The sequence below is a fragment of the Sminthopsis crassicaudata genome, chromosome 2 (assembly GCF_048593235.1).
Source record: "Sminthopsis crassicaudata isolate SCR6 chromosome 2, ASM4859323v1, whole genome shotgun sequence".
Taxonomy (NCBI): domain Eukaryota; kingdom Metazoa; phylum Chordata; class Mammalia; order Dasyuromorphia; family Dasyuridae; genus Sminthopsis; species Sminthopsis crassicaudata.
The window spans coordinates 227,721,117-227,735,288 of record NC_133618.1 but is presented as its reverse complement, the minus strand read 5'-3'; the positions used below and the strand labels follow the sequence as shown (position 1 = coordinate 227,735,288).

General features: G+C 41.2%; 1 protein-coding gene across 3 annotated transcripts in view; it reads left to right on the top strand.

The window, feature by feature from the left end:
* The first annotated feature begins 204 nt into the window (after positions 1-204).
* Positions 205-14,172, top strand: part of SCARA5 (scavenger receptor class A member 5) — a 121,414-nt gene continuing 107,446 nt past the window's right edge. For 2 of the 3 annotated variants that reach the window (XM_074288406.1, XM_074288408.1), the window contains exons 1-2: positions 205-691; positions 8,318-8,438. In XM_074288406.1, the coding sequence (XP_074144507.1) occupies positions 8,327-8,438 (112 nt within the window). In that variant the 5' untranslated portion in view covers positions 205-691; positions 8,318-8,326. The remainder of the gene's footprint in view (positions 692-8,317; positions 8,439-14,172) is intronic. The other variant, XM_074288407.1, reaches the window with a different exon arrangement.

Genomic DNA, 14,172 nt, shown 5'->3' with positions numbered 1-14,172 from the left:
CCAGCTGACTTTGTTCCTGCTTTAAGTGCAATGTTTATTACAGCTCTTAACTACATCTAAGTTCCAGTCTTCAAACCATCCAGGCTCATTGCTTTATATTCCCCCAAGTGCATCCTAGCATAAGGCTGCAGTACTTCTCCTTGGACACAAGAGGGGGTTCATACCCTGGCCTCTGAAGTAATAGCTACTCCTCCAAGAACTTTGTAAAGACTTCCAGCTACAGTTCCCATCTCAGGACCCAGTAGAGTTGCTGGGTGTCTCCACAAAGCATCTTCTGAGCTCTGCTCCCTGGTTAAAGGTGGCTGAGGACTCCAGGAAGAGCTGACAGATTTTCCAGCCACAGGCCTTGCCTAAGGTCGCCCCCCCATAGCTCCCACAGTTTTTAGAGAATGCTGGGGCTCACCTATTGACTTGGCTGTCTTCAAGAAGGGAACCTTATTTTGCAAGTCTCTGCAAAGAAGGCAAGACCAGCAGGTCTGCAAAGAGAGTCCATTGGACCTCTGCTTCTGCTTGGGATCTTTCTATGACCCCCACTGGATCTGACTAGCTTTGGAAGAGTTGCCTATGTAAGCAAGCCATCTCCGACCTCCACTCTGCTCATTGCTGTGACAGTAGCTAGTTCTGTTCCTGCCATGGCTCACTCTGGAAACTAAAGGGATCATTCTGGTCTGCAGAAGACAGACACCCACAGGTAAGTCTGACATCTACTCAAAGCTTCTAGGATGCTGTGTTTTGAAGGGAAAAGAGTGATTTAGAAAGTCTGGCAGAACCTTGCAACCAAAGATGGTTGGGTATCTCTTTGGATGTTGGCTTTGTGTGCAGAGCATCCACCTTCTCCTTTGGCCCCTTTGCACTGACCAGGTTATTGAATAGCTAGTATTTAACCCTTGAGCCCTGATTAGCATAATGAAGCACCTGGGTTTGGGAGGGTGATGCTTATAGTTGGCAGCCTAGGTGACAGATCAATAGGTATGAGAGGTCAGTTGGGTCTTCTGAGAATGGCCTAGGGATGATCTAGGTTATAACACATTGCTCTGAATGCCCATACTACATATATGTGTATGAGTACAGGTGACAGGAGTAGAGGATTATAGTTCCTGAATCAGGAACTAGGAGGGACCTCAGAGGCCACCTGGTCCAATCCCCCAACATTTTACAGATGATGAAACTGAGGCTCAAGGGGGGGCTAAAGGATTTGTCAAGATAACACAGACACTGGAGGGAGAATTTGAAATCAGGTTCTCTGACTACAAAATCTACAAAATCTCCTTCCTACTATTGGATGGAACTTGGGGCACACCATTTAACAATCAAAAATTTTGAGTTATGATTCTAAGCTCTGCTAAGTAATATTAAAGGTATGGGGCAAAGTAATTCCATCTGTTTAGTGATGTTCCCTCCAGAGGAAATCATCATTTTTGCTTATTTTCTTTGGGTCTGACTAGTCTGATATGAGAAGATCCAAGGATCAAGGAAAAGTAACAAGTGCACCTGAGCAAAATCCTAGACCAGAGAGAAGCTCCACTGAGGAGCAAGGCCTGTGCCCCTCCCCAATCCCAAAGGGATGCAGGAACCATTCTCACTAGTGCTAAGAGAAGGGGACTGAGAATCTGGGTCCTAATCATAGAATTATATTTATTTAGAACTAGAATCCACTTTTATAGATATGAAAACTGAGGCCCAGAAAGGGAATATATTTTTCCAAAGTCACCCAGGCAGTTAAATATTAGAGACAGGATTTGAACTTAATCCAAACTCTCTTTATGTTTGGGCAACAAACTTTTGTCCCTGGCTTTTGTCAAATAGAGCCCAATTGACTTAGTAGGTGAAAGGTAGTTTCATCCATAGGTAGATGAAAGTCTTATGAGAAAGAGAAAAAAATATCCGCATAGATTGTTTTTGAATAGTTATAAGGATTTGTTTGGAAGTTGAGTTCTGATATCCGATTTATCTTTTTAAATGTCTCAGAATTTTTCAAGTGCTGGGCAGGGTGGTCATGATATTTATAAAAGGTCCCTTTACAAAAAAGGGGTCCCTTGCCCCTTTGCTTTAAAAACTGCTGGGTTTGAATTGACATGTTTTCCCTCTATAATCTGTTGTCGGTTCTTCATTAAAATCTCCAGTATGTGCTCCTCTCCTTTTAAAGTACACAATGGCTACTTTTTTCTCCCAGAATTTCCCCTGACTTCCAAAGAGGTCCGATGAGGCTAGTCCTGAACAATCCTAATTATAAGTATAGATTCAGCGCAGCGAAGGAGCTTAAAGACCATACAATCCAACTTCTTCCTTTAACAGTTGAGGAAACTGAGATCCAGAGAGCGTAAGAGTCTTGTCCAAGGTGCTATATACTATTCCCACTCTTTTCGCTGTCTCTGGCTCTTTAGAAGGGTATCCAAAATGGTGAACTTGTGTTCCCAGGACTGGACAGTTGCCAATGACCTGTCTGCAGAGAAAGTACCATGAAACTGGAAGGTTAGACAGAACATTCTGATGCTTTCCTTCCAAGTTACAAACTTCCAACAGAATTAGCCCAGCATTGCCAAACTCATCTCACTAACATCTGGCCTCTGCTTTGCAAAGGTTCTCTCTCTTCCAACACACACACACACACACACACACACACACACACACACACACACACACACACACACTCCTGCAAGCTGGGATGCTTTCCTGCACCGCAGCTGGGAGGTGGGGAGGAAGGGAGTTATGAGGAAAAGACTGTGGAGGAGGGAAAGGCAAAAAGTGGCTTTAGAGTTATATGATAACAAGGCACACATTTCAGCTTCAGTCTAAGCTCTGACGGGAAGGCGAGAAAAGGAGAAACAGGGGTAGGGCAGATGAGGAATGGGAGGATCTGTATGTTTTCAGCATGTAAACACAGCAGAATTCATGAAGGCAGCTTTCTTTATTTTTGGAGATGCCCACACATCTGATCTCACCTCGACCTTCCCTCTGGCTGTCAGGGACTATTGTTCTTGGCAAAGAGAGCTGCCAGGGCTGGGTCTAAAAAGAAAAATGTCTTGTGCTTTGCACCTTCAATGCAAAGAGTGGCCAGAGAGGAGGGGTGTTGGAGTGTTGATGAAAGGAGAGAGGAGGCCCCTTCCAGCTCCGCCACTATGCGACTGTGCAGACCCCACCAAGCCCTCCTCCCTGGAGAAGGGGTGGAGGATTTGGAGAAAAAATGCTGATCTGCAGGAACTCAGATTCTGACAACCTGGAAGTGGGGGTGAGATGACTCAGATCTTGTGGGACAGGAGGAAGGAATCATGGAGAAAGGCAGGGCTGAAAGAAGTGGTCAGGATACAGAATCACTGACAGAAATTGATCATGATGGAGGGACCAGTGGGGAGAAGGTCGCTACGTCTAAAGGGTGGCTTGGAGAGAATCTAAGGGGATCCATCATCTAGTCCTGTTTTGCCTCTAAAGCATGGAATGCTTTGTTATGGACCTTAGGGAAATCACTTAGCCTTCCATTCAATTCAATCCAGCAAATATGTATTAAAAAGCCTTGGAAGATAAAGATAACATTTGGATGTATGCCAGTGATTTTGTTGGCATAGGGAACACCTTGTTGAAAAAAAGTATTGCTATCAATGTAGATTAGTACATTCTCTGAAACTTGTAATCTTGTAGGACAGAAGTAGGTTTTCAGGTTCAAAGACCACCTATATAACTATTATGCAACACTGCCTTTTGGGCACTAGGAATACAAAGAGTTTATCTTCTATTAATAAGAAACAAGAAGTAAAAAGACAAGGAAATAAAGAATAATTTTGTATGGGGATAAAGCCACTTATAACTGAGGGAGGACAGGGCTTGTGAAGATAGCTCCAGAGATAAGCTTTGAGAAGAGATGAAGTATGAGAACATCCCAGTCATGGAGGACAGCTGGATGGAGGGGAGATGTGAGAACATCCCAGGCATACCGGAAAGTTTGTACAATGACTTGGCTTATCTCTTTTAAGTTCTGCTCAAACTAGATGCCCAGGGTCTGAGATGGCCTAGATTACAATGTGTAATTACATGGGACTCCAGCTCTAAGCCTTGCCTTTGCTCTTTCCCTTTGCCAGCTGAATCCTACCCACTCTTTAAAACACAATTACAATGCTGCTTCCATGAAGGAGTCTATTTTCTCCTACCCCCAATTTCTTTCAGACCTAAAAACCCATCTCTCTAAAGACAACAGTTTACCTTTTTCTAGCATTTTCAAGTATTTCTCCTTAAAACATGACTGAGAGGGAGGTACTGCAGGTAGGTATCAGGGAGATATTGTCTAGGTTATAGGAATTTATTGTTAGTCTTAGAGGGAAAAGAATAAATTTAAAGGGAAAGGATGGTTTTATATTTCTCTTCATCCTCCAGGTCCAAAATGGACAAGAGAATGCTATAAATCAGGGCTTCTAAAACTTTTTTACATTCAAGACCCCCTTTTGACTTAGAAATTCTTACATGATCCTGGGTATATAGAGATATAAAATAATCATACAAATCAAACACTGATAATAAATCATAATTTCATATTTCTACATTCAGTTACACAACTCCATATGAGGTTACCACCCACAATTAAAGAAACTTTGTCAAAAATAACTTTACAAAAAAGAAAAAAAACACAAAAACGACTTTACTTGAAAGAAAAGGAAATAACACACTGAGGAACTGCAACGAAGGAACCCATGCTTTAGATTATCACCATTTCACAGTTAAAGAATCTAAAATGTTTCCTCATCTGTAAATTTTAGACATGGATTGATGATCTGGAAGTTATCTTTCAGCTTGGCATTGGAAGAAATAGGCAAAATTTATAAGTCCCTAAACTGTAGTAGCTAATCAACTTTTTTTTAAAATTAATTTTATAATTATAACATTTTTTGACAGTACATATGCATAGGTAATTTTTTTTTTACAACATTATCCCTTGTACTTCCTTCTGTTCTGAATTTTCCCCTCCTTCCCTCCACCCCCTCCCCTAGATGGCAGGCAGTCCCATACATGTTAAATATGTTATAGTATATCCTAGGTACAATATATATGTGCAGAACCGAATTTTGTTGTTGTTGCAAAGGAAGAATTGGATTCAGAAGGTAAAAATAACTGGGGAGAAAAACAAAAAATGCTAACTCATTCCCCAGTGTTCCTTTTCTGGGTGTAGCTGATTCTGTCCATCATTGATCAATTGGAATTGGATTAGCTCTTCTCTATGCTGAAGATATCCACTTCCATCAGAATACATCCTCATACAGTATCATTGTTGAAGTGTATAGTGATCTCCTAGTTCTGCTCATTTCACTCAGCATCAGTTCATGTAAGTCTCTCCAGGCCTCTCTGTATTCATCCTGCTGGTCATTTCTTGCAGAACAATAATATTCCATAACCTTCATATACCACAATTTACCCAACCATTCTCCAATTGATGGGCATCCATTCATTTTCCAGTTTCTAGTAGCTAATCAACTTAAGAAAGAAAAGCTGTACAGGAATGAGGAGGCAAGATGGCACGACTTGGTCCTTTGAATCCTAGTGCCAGAAGTACCTCAGATTGGAGCTAGAGGTGTAGGTTTTGGAGGAGCCACAGGTTTCTGATGCCCTTTTATCTGCTTCACCTGAATGGAATTGTGGCATTCTTCTTTATTGGTTGCCACATTTACTAATTGGGTATTATATTAATGTTTTGCCTTCTAGGAGGCTGAACTAGAAATATTTTAAGGTTCTATGAAGCTCTAAAAGCTTTGAGTCTATAATTTCTATATCATTTCACTCTTTCCTGATCAATTTTACTCCCTCCCAAGACATGCACAGGAAAGGACAGAAAGGAAACACAGCCTAACAATCCTTAGCTCAAATTCTAGTTGCTCTCTCCCTCCTCTTGTGTTCCATTGGAACCCAGAACCAGCCTCCAGTTCATTTCATGGGGTAGAGGAGGTTTTATCCCTTCTGCCCAAACATAGGATAGTACGTGCTTTAAGCTATGTAAACTCTAGCTTCACTCCTGGGATTGTAAAGTTAAAAAGGAGTTACTCCAAGGATATCAAAGCCCCTATTGCCCAGAAGCTTGGTTCTTTTAAGACCTGAGAAATCAATGGAATAGACTAGGAATGAGGAAGCTTTTCTGGAGGCTTTTCTTGGTTTGAAGATTCCAAGCAAGCTTGAGTGACGACTTGTGATGTTGGAGATCCTTTTCAGGAAGGCATCACACTGTTGAGGTCCATTTTAACTTCAAAGTTTTATGATTCTGTCATTCATAAATTGGGGGCTGGTGATGTGAAAGAATGCTGAGGCAGCTATTGGCACAGTGAATAGAATGCTGCACCTGGAGTTCAGAAGACTTGAGTTCAAATTTTGCCTAAAACATTTATTAGTGTATGACCCTGGGCAAGTCACTTAACCTTCATTTGCTTCTGTTTCCTCTTTTGTAAAATGGAGATAATAATTGTACTAGCCTCCCAAAATTGTTGTGAGGATTAAATGAGATAATTGTAAAGTGCTTAGCACAATGCCTGGAAACTTAGTTAGAACTATATAAATTTTGATTACTACTACTACTACTACTACTACTACTACTACTACTACTACTACTATCACTACTACTACTACTACTACTACTGCTTCTACTACTGTTACTACTGCTCCTGCTTCTACTACTGTTACTACTGCTCCTGCTACTATTACTGCTGCTTCTGCTACGGTTGCTACTACTACTCCTATCACTGCTACTGCTATGATTACTACTAGGGCTGCTATTGCTGCTGCTGCTGCTGCTGCAACTATCACTAACATCACCTCACACTATTGTTATTAATAGTAGTAATTACTCAACTTGGAGTCAGGAGAGACCCAGTTTCAAGGTCACAGAATCATGAAATCTTAGCACCAGAAGGGATCTTAGCTGCCAACTAATCCTATTCTTACCTAGAAGAAATTTCCACAGGGTTCAACAGAGTAACGTTAGCCCCTCTTCCATATGACAACCTCCCAAGTATTTGAAGACAGCTATTATGTCTTCCCTCTCCATTCAGCCTATCCCTTCCTTCCCCTTCCCCCTGCCCTTATCCCTAACCCATACTGCCTTCTGTTTTCCAAACTAAGCATGCTCTGTTTCCTCAATCAATTGATCAACAAACATTTATAAAGTATCTAGCATGTGTCAGGCACTGTGGTGGGTTCTGGGAATATAAAAAGAAGGAATGAAACATTGTTATTCAGAAGAAGCTTACATCCTAACAGGGAAACAACAAGGACACATATAAGAACATACAGAATCGATAGGAAAGTAATAAAGCCAAGCTAGTTCAATATAGAGTGGTTGGGTAGATAAAACACTAGAATATTTGGAGGATCATGTAAGTGAATGTGGGAGTGGCAAAATTATGATTTATTATCAGTAAATATTTGATTTTTATATCTATTTTATGTACCTATATACCTGGGATTACATAAAAATTTCCCTGGTGAAAAGGGGTCATGAGTGGAAAAAGTTTAAGAAGCTCTGGTATAGAGGTGATAATTGAGCGGAAAATCTTCTGGAGAAGCCAAATAGGGATGGAATCAAGGCCACAAGGAAAAGGAACAAGTCTTTATAAAGAAACTGGAGTAAAGGAGTCAGGAAGACATTATGTAAAGGGGCTTTTCTATGAGAAGAAGAGGAAAAGAGGGATCTAAAAATGAACTGGTCCTCATATGCCATGAACTCAAGACCCTTCACCAATCTCATTGCCTTCCTCAAGACCTTCCTCAGTTTGTCATTATCCTTTCTAAACCTTGGTTCCTAGAACTGAATGTGAGACTCTAGATAGATGTCTGGGGAAAGCTATTATCATCTCTTTATTCTTGGAAGCCATGCCTCTCTTAACGAAACCCTAGATGCCCCAGCTTTTAAACCTCAATGTCAGTTTCCTTATCTGTAAAATGTGATTATTATATTTGGAATATTTTCTTTATAGGATTGCTGTGAGGATCAATTGAAATAGTGTATATAAACCTAAAAGAGCTCTATGATATCAGTAATTGTTATTCCTGAGGAGTCTTTTATTTTGATTTGGGAGAGAGTCTTAGGGGACAGAAGTAAGGGTGGAGTACATTTTTATTTTGTAGTTTGTATTTTTCATCTCTCTCTCTCTCTCTCTCTCTCTCTCTCTCTCTCTCTCTCTCTCTCTCTGTGTGTGTGTGTGTGTGTGTGTGTGTGTATGTGTGTGTGTGTGTGTTTTTCTCTGGGTGTTTCTCTTCCTCTGTGTCTATCTGTGTCTCTCCCTCCTTTTCTTCCCCTACCCCCTACACACATCTCTTATTTTTTTCTACCATGTTTCTCTGTCTGCAGCAGGACCCAATGGAGAATAAAGGCATGTATTTGCACAGTTTTGGGGATCGGGAGAACGGCTCAATCTTTGAAGAGACTTTCGAGGGCAGGAGCTTGTCCAAACTGAATCTATGTGAAGATGGTAAGTACTACTGTTCTCATCACGTCAAGAGTAGTACCAGAATCTCTGCTGAAAAGAGCAGCCCTGGGGGACTTTGTGATTTAAGGTCTCAGCTCTAATCCTGAGAATGTTGTGACCATGAGATCTTTTGGGATACTCAGAGCTCTAATGCACATGGGGTACTTTATGCTTTGCAAAGCATTTTTTTTGCATGTGTTTTTATGTTTAATCCTCATAAACTGTTAACCTCTATTTCTTCTCCCTTTGACAGCCAGATTCCTAGAAAAAAAGCTGTATTGTTCTTGCCTCCATTCTTTTTCTCTTAATACTCAACCACTTGCAATTTGGCATCCTATCTCTACTAAAACTACTATCTCCAAAATCACTAATGATCTATGGTGGATTAATGAATATAATATCATTCAAAGTATCATACACACACACACACACACACACACACACACACACACACACAGCTGGAAGGGACCCTACAGAAATCATCTAATCCAGTTTCCAGTCCCAAATTAAAGCACAATGCTAATAGATGTGCCATACTTGTAGTAAGTGGCAGAACTGGAATTTGACCCCAGATTTTTTGGATGATATAGCACCAGTGTTCCTTGCACCATGCTGCACCAAATATTCAAAGGAATAAAAACAATCATGGTCACTGCCCTAGCACAAGGAAATGGGATAAATATGGAAACAAATGTGCCAAAATGTGTTTTCCCAAAAGCTTCCTCTATTGAATTTTGTTCCTTCCATCCCTCCTGAATTCTATGTTCTTGGCTACTATTTGGGAGGAAATAGGAAAATACAGCTGAGGTAGAAAGTTTAGAGAAGCAGGAGAACTGGTTTAGAGTGGCAACTTAACAGTTTGTTAAACTAGGATCGCAACTCTCCTCATTCCTTTAGTTTCTAAGGAGATTTAGGGGAGATCCTAAGCCAACCATAATCTGCTTTCTTCTTGCTACACAAAGCCCCACCTAGACTGTGACATCCCCTTCTCCAGAATCCCTGTCTCATAAGAGGGAAATAGCTAGGGAGAGGGAAGGGGAAGGAGTAAGTGAGTGAGGAGGAGAGCAGGCAAGGAAGAATAAGCATGGGGAGGGGGAGAGAAAGAAGAGGTAAAACAAGACAGGAAGGAGAAAGAGGGGCACAATGCTAAAAGAATTAGGATGACACAGTAGACAGAAGAGGCTTAAAATATCAGAAAGTCAAACCAATTCAAGAAACTTCTGTTTTTCTTATAGACCTTCCACCCTTTGTAGAGCAATAGCTAGGGTGAAGATTAGAGGCCTTGCAAAATGGAGCATCTTTTTTTTAAAAATTATGATGAAGAAAATTATGGCAGCTAATGGATAACAGTAAACAGAGTGTTGAGTCTGAGTTCAGATCTGGCCTCAGACACTTACTGTGTGACCCTGTGTGCCTCAGTTTTCTCACCTGTAAAAATGAGCTGGAAAAGAAAATGCATTTTCTATGTATCTAGTATTTTTGCCAAGAAAACTGAATGAGATCACCAAAAAATGACTGAACAACAACAAGAACAAGATGGTAAGATCTCCTAAGAGCAGGACCATTTCCGTATCCTGGCTGTCCAAGACTTCATTGCAGACCCTTGTTTAGGACTGACAGGAACCCAAGACCACCTAGCTAGACTTCTGCCTCCACCTAAATCATGTAAGCCTTAGAGGGTTCCTTGTCTCAGATATATTCACAGAAAGAGATCATTGGATCACTGGCTGTCCTCCAGACCTAGAATTGGCAGCAGTTTTAGAGGTCATCTAGTTCAACCTCCTCATTTTACAAAAGAGGCTTAGAGGTGTCATGATTTGCTCAAAATCATTCAGGTATGAAAGGATAAAACTGAAATTTGAACCCAGGTCCTTCCAATCCAGGCCTCCTTTTCTGGTTTCATGCTACCTCTAATCTTACAGCCAACTTTGGAAATAAATTTAAGCTTGATGAGAGGAAAAACTTCTTAAAAATCAGAGCTATACAAAAGACGTTTGGCTTGTTGTGGAAGGTGGATGGTTTCCTCTCACTTGAGGTCTTTAAATAGGCTTGAAGATGACCATATGTTTGGCCTCCCCTTCCTTCCACAGTTCAGGCAAATTGGCCTTCCTAGTGTTTCTCAAGCATGAACCTCCAGCTCCCTGCTCTGAGTCTGTACTGGCTGTCCTCCATGCCTAGAACACACTCCAACCTCACCCGTGCCTCTCAGAATCCCCCATTTCCTTCAGAACTTCTCTCAAGGTTATTCTCCGTGGCAAGGAAAACATAAACACTAACTCCCACTTCTGGGGCCTTTTTTTTTTTTTTTTTTTTTTTTTGTACTGAGGCTGGGGTTAAGTGACTTGCCCAGGGTCACACAGCTAGGAAGTGTTAAGTGTCTGAGACCAGATTTGAACTCAGGTCCTCCTGACTTCAGGGCTGGTGCTCTATCCACTGCACCACCGGAGCTGCCCCCTTCTGGGGCCTTTCTTAATTTCCCCAACTTCCAGCACCATTTTTATTTTTATAGCTCCAGCATCATGAACAATACCTAGTACATAGTAGGTGCTTAACAAACATGATCATTGATTTTTTTTTTTTAAATGTTATAGTAGGGATGCCTTTTAAGATACCACTTGGCTTTATGGTTGCTGAGCTCCCCTTCTGATACTAAAACTCTATAATTGTGTGATATCTGTCCCAGATTTGTTCTAACAGTAGTTAGTTGACATCTCAGCCCTTTTTGGGGACATGGAAGGACAAAGCCTAAGGGAACATTGTTTAATCTTTTTTTTTTTTCAATAGTGTCTGACTCTTCATATCCCCATATAGGATTTCTTGGCAGAGATACTTGCCATTTCCTTCTCCAGCTCATTTTACAGAGGCAAATGGACATAAGTTATTTGTTCAGGGTCACACAACTATTACATGTTTGAGGCAGGATTTGAGCTCAGGTCCTTCTGACTCCAGGCTCTATACTTTATCCACTATACTACCTAACTGCCCCTGAAGGGGCATAAGAAGTCTTCTAGTCCAACCCATTATTTTACAGATAAGGAAACTACAGCTCAAGATCTTTCAACTCCTAAGTCAGTCCTCTTCTGCCTGTAGTTCACAAACAGCACATTTGAGGAAGGATCATAGGAGCTGGAAAGGACCTCCAAGGTGCTAATCTTACAGATGAGGAGATTAAGGCTGATGAAGCCTAATGGCAGAGTAAGTCTAGTTGAAATCCAGCAAACTATAGAAGGTACTCAAAGAAATATGGTCAGGGTGGATGGAGAGGAGGGGGAAGAGGGTTCCAGGAGCTTCCAAGGGATCTTTCTGAGACTATAAAACCTGTAATGGATGTAGAAGATTGTTCTAAAGACTTAATAAATAAGAGCCCAGGGAAACAGATTTTTGGGGTTTGAGGGTTTTTGTGTTTTTTTTTTTTTTTTTTTTTTTGTTCTTTCTTAATTTGCTTAATGTTACACAGGTAGCAAATGTCAAAGATGGGATTTGAACCATGTCCTCTGTGTCATCCTGAGGTTGTACCACATAGCAGATGTTGCTGAGAAAATCATCCTTTTTGGCAAAAACAAGCAGTTTCTGAAGCACATGATGGGGGAGGGGGAGATTGCCAAGCAAAGTGCTATCGAAAACAAATGGAAGAGTTTTTGTTCTAAAGTATTCTCATCTGAAAAATGAAAGATTTGTTAGATTAGATGATTTCTAAAGTAGCCCTGTGACCTTGAACAAGCCACTTTCCCTTCTCTATATCTCAGTTTCCTCATCTGTAAAATGAGAGGTAATTGGATTACATGACCTTCAAGGACCTCTTCTAGCTCTAACATCCTGTGAACCTAAATGTCTTTTCCTTTGGGGGAAAAAAAAAATCTAAAGAAGGAGCCATCTGGGTCTGCTCCCTATTCCCTTTTCTCTCTTTGCTTCTCCACTTTCCTCCTCTCTCTCTCCCCCTCCCTTTTCTTCATTTCTATCCATTGTTTTCGTGCCTGTACAGCTGTGAACCCTTCCAAGCTGGCGCCAAGGGGAGGAGGAGGAGGAAGAGGCAAAATGAAGGAGGAGGAGGTTTGGGCGTGGGTGGTGTTCTGGCTGAATCCAGCTCCTCTCCCTAGCCCCCCCTTCCAATGCTTTCTGAGGGCCAGAGAGAGGTGTTAGTGTCAGAAAAATATAGCAGTCATTGCTTCCCCTGAGCCCCATCCCCGTCCACTAGGCTCGTGACATCACGCAGCCCAGACTGCAAAGGAGAATCTCGTTGTGGTAATGAGTTGCACATGGTTTCTGAAACTGCATGCTGCCTACAAAGAGACAGCCTCCTGAACTTGGCCAATGGGCTCTCCTTCCAAAATGTCTCAACAAAGTCAAATGCTTCTCCTAAGAATCCTGACATCTATCAGCTAATCAATTTGAGCACACCCTGCACTTCCCTCTCCCCTCACTTTTACTCGACTGACCACTAGTGGGTCAGCAACTGACAAGGATAGGATCTCAGGGAATGGAATTATTTGTTTAAGGTTACAGCCTAATAGAAGGAGCTCAAATTTAGATGGAGCTTTGCAGAAAATTTTACATCCATTTTTCTTTAAATTTTCACAACAATCCTGAGAAGTAGCTCCAATTTTTAGGTGAGTCAGCTGAATCTCAGAGATGACCGGGGTCATGCAGCTAAAAAATGTCAAAGCCCAGTTTTGATCCAAGGCTTTTTGACTCTACGACCAGCTCTCTATGCACCATGTCTGTAGGAATTAACTGAAGTAGGATTCAAACTGAGTTCCTCTGTTTTCAGATCTAGTGCTCTAGGGTTTCTATGTATTTCAGCCATTCACCACCAGACATTCTTCTCTCCCCTCCCCTGATTTCCTCTTCTACTTTTATTCTTCCTTTCCACTTTTTCCTTCTCCTTTGTCTCTGCCTTGGTTTGCTAAAAACATCCACAAACTTCTTTTAGTCCTGCTGAAAAGATTTAGAGTCAATGAGATCTGAGGTTGAATTTCTCCTTGAGGATAGGACTTGGTAAAAGCCTAGGTCAGGAGTGTGCAGGCTTTTTTTAAAAAATTGAGCAAATGAGATCATCTCAGGAGGAGGGGAAAGCTTTTTTTTGGAGCCAGAAACTGACATTAAGACAGATAGCATGGCATAGTAGAAAAAATTGTCAAAAAGAACTGGGCTCAAATTATACCTCTAACACTTACTAGTTGTATAACTGTGGGCAAATAATTTAACCCTTTTGAGATCTATTAGACTTATATACTAAATTATATATGGGTTGGAATTTGCTGTTATGGAGGTACTTCCCAGATCATATGCATGTAGATCCGTGATCTATTGTTAATAATCAATTGCATGAGCCAGGATAGGGGCATCCCTTCCAAATGCACTTGCCTCATTTCTTGGAATGTCAATAAGCTTTGGGTTATAGGATTTGGGGGACTAAGAATGGGGAATTTGTGGCAGCCTCAAAGAGCTTAGAGATCTACCACGATAAGACTTCAACTGCTGGTCTAAGACCTTGAAACTGCACTAAGGTTTTTAGGATATCTTGTCCTTAAATGAATGGTTTTTTCCCCTTTTTCCTGCTTGAGTAGATCTGAGTTTGTAAACACCACTAGAGGGCAGGACTCCTCCTGGAGGTGGAACCATGGAGCCCAGGGTTTCTCCTAAGTATTTTGTATAAAAATATATCCACAGAAAGATCTTTGATCCATCATGTATCTGTCCTTTTCTTCCCACGTAAAAGAGGGATTACATGCAATTC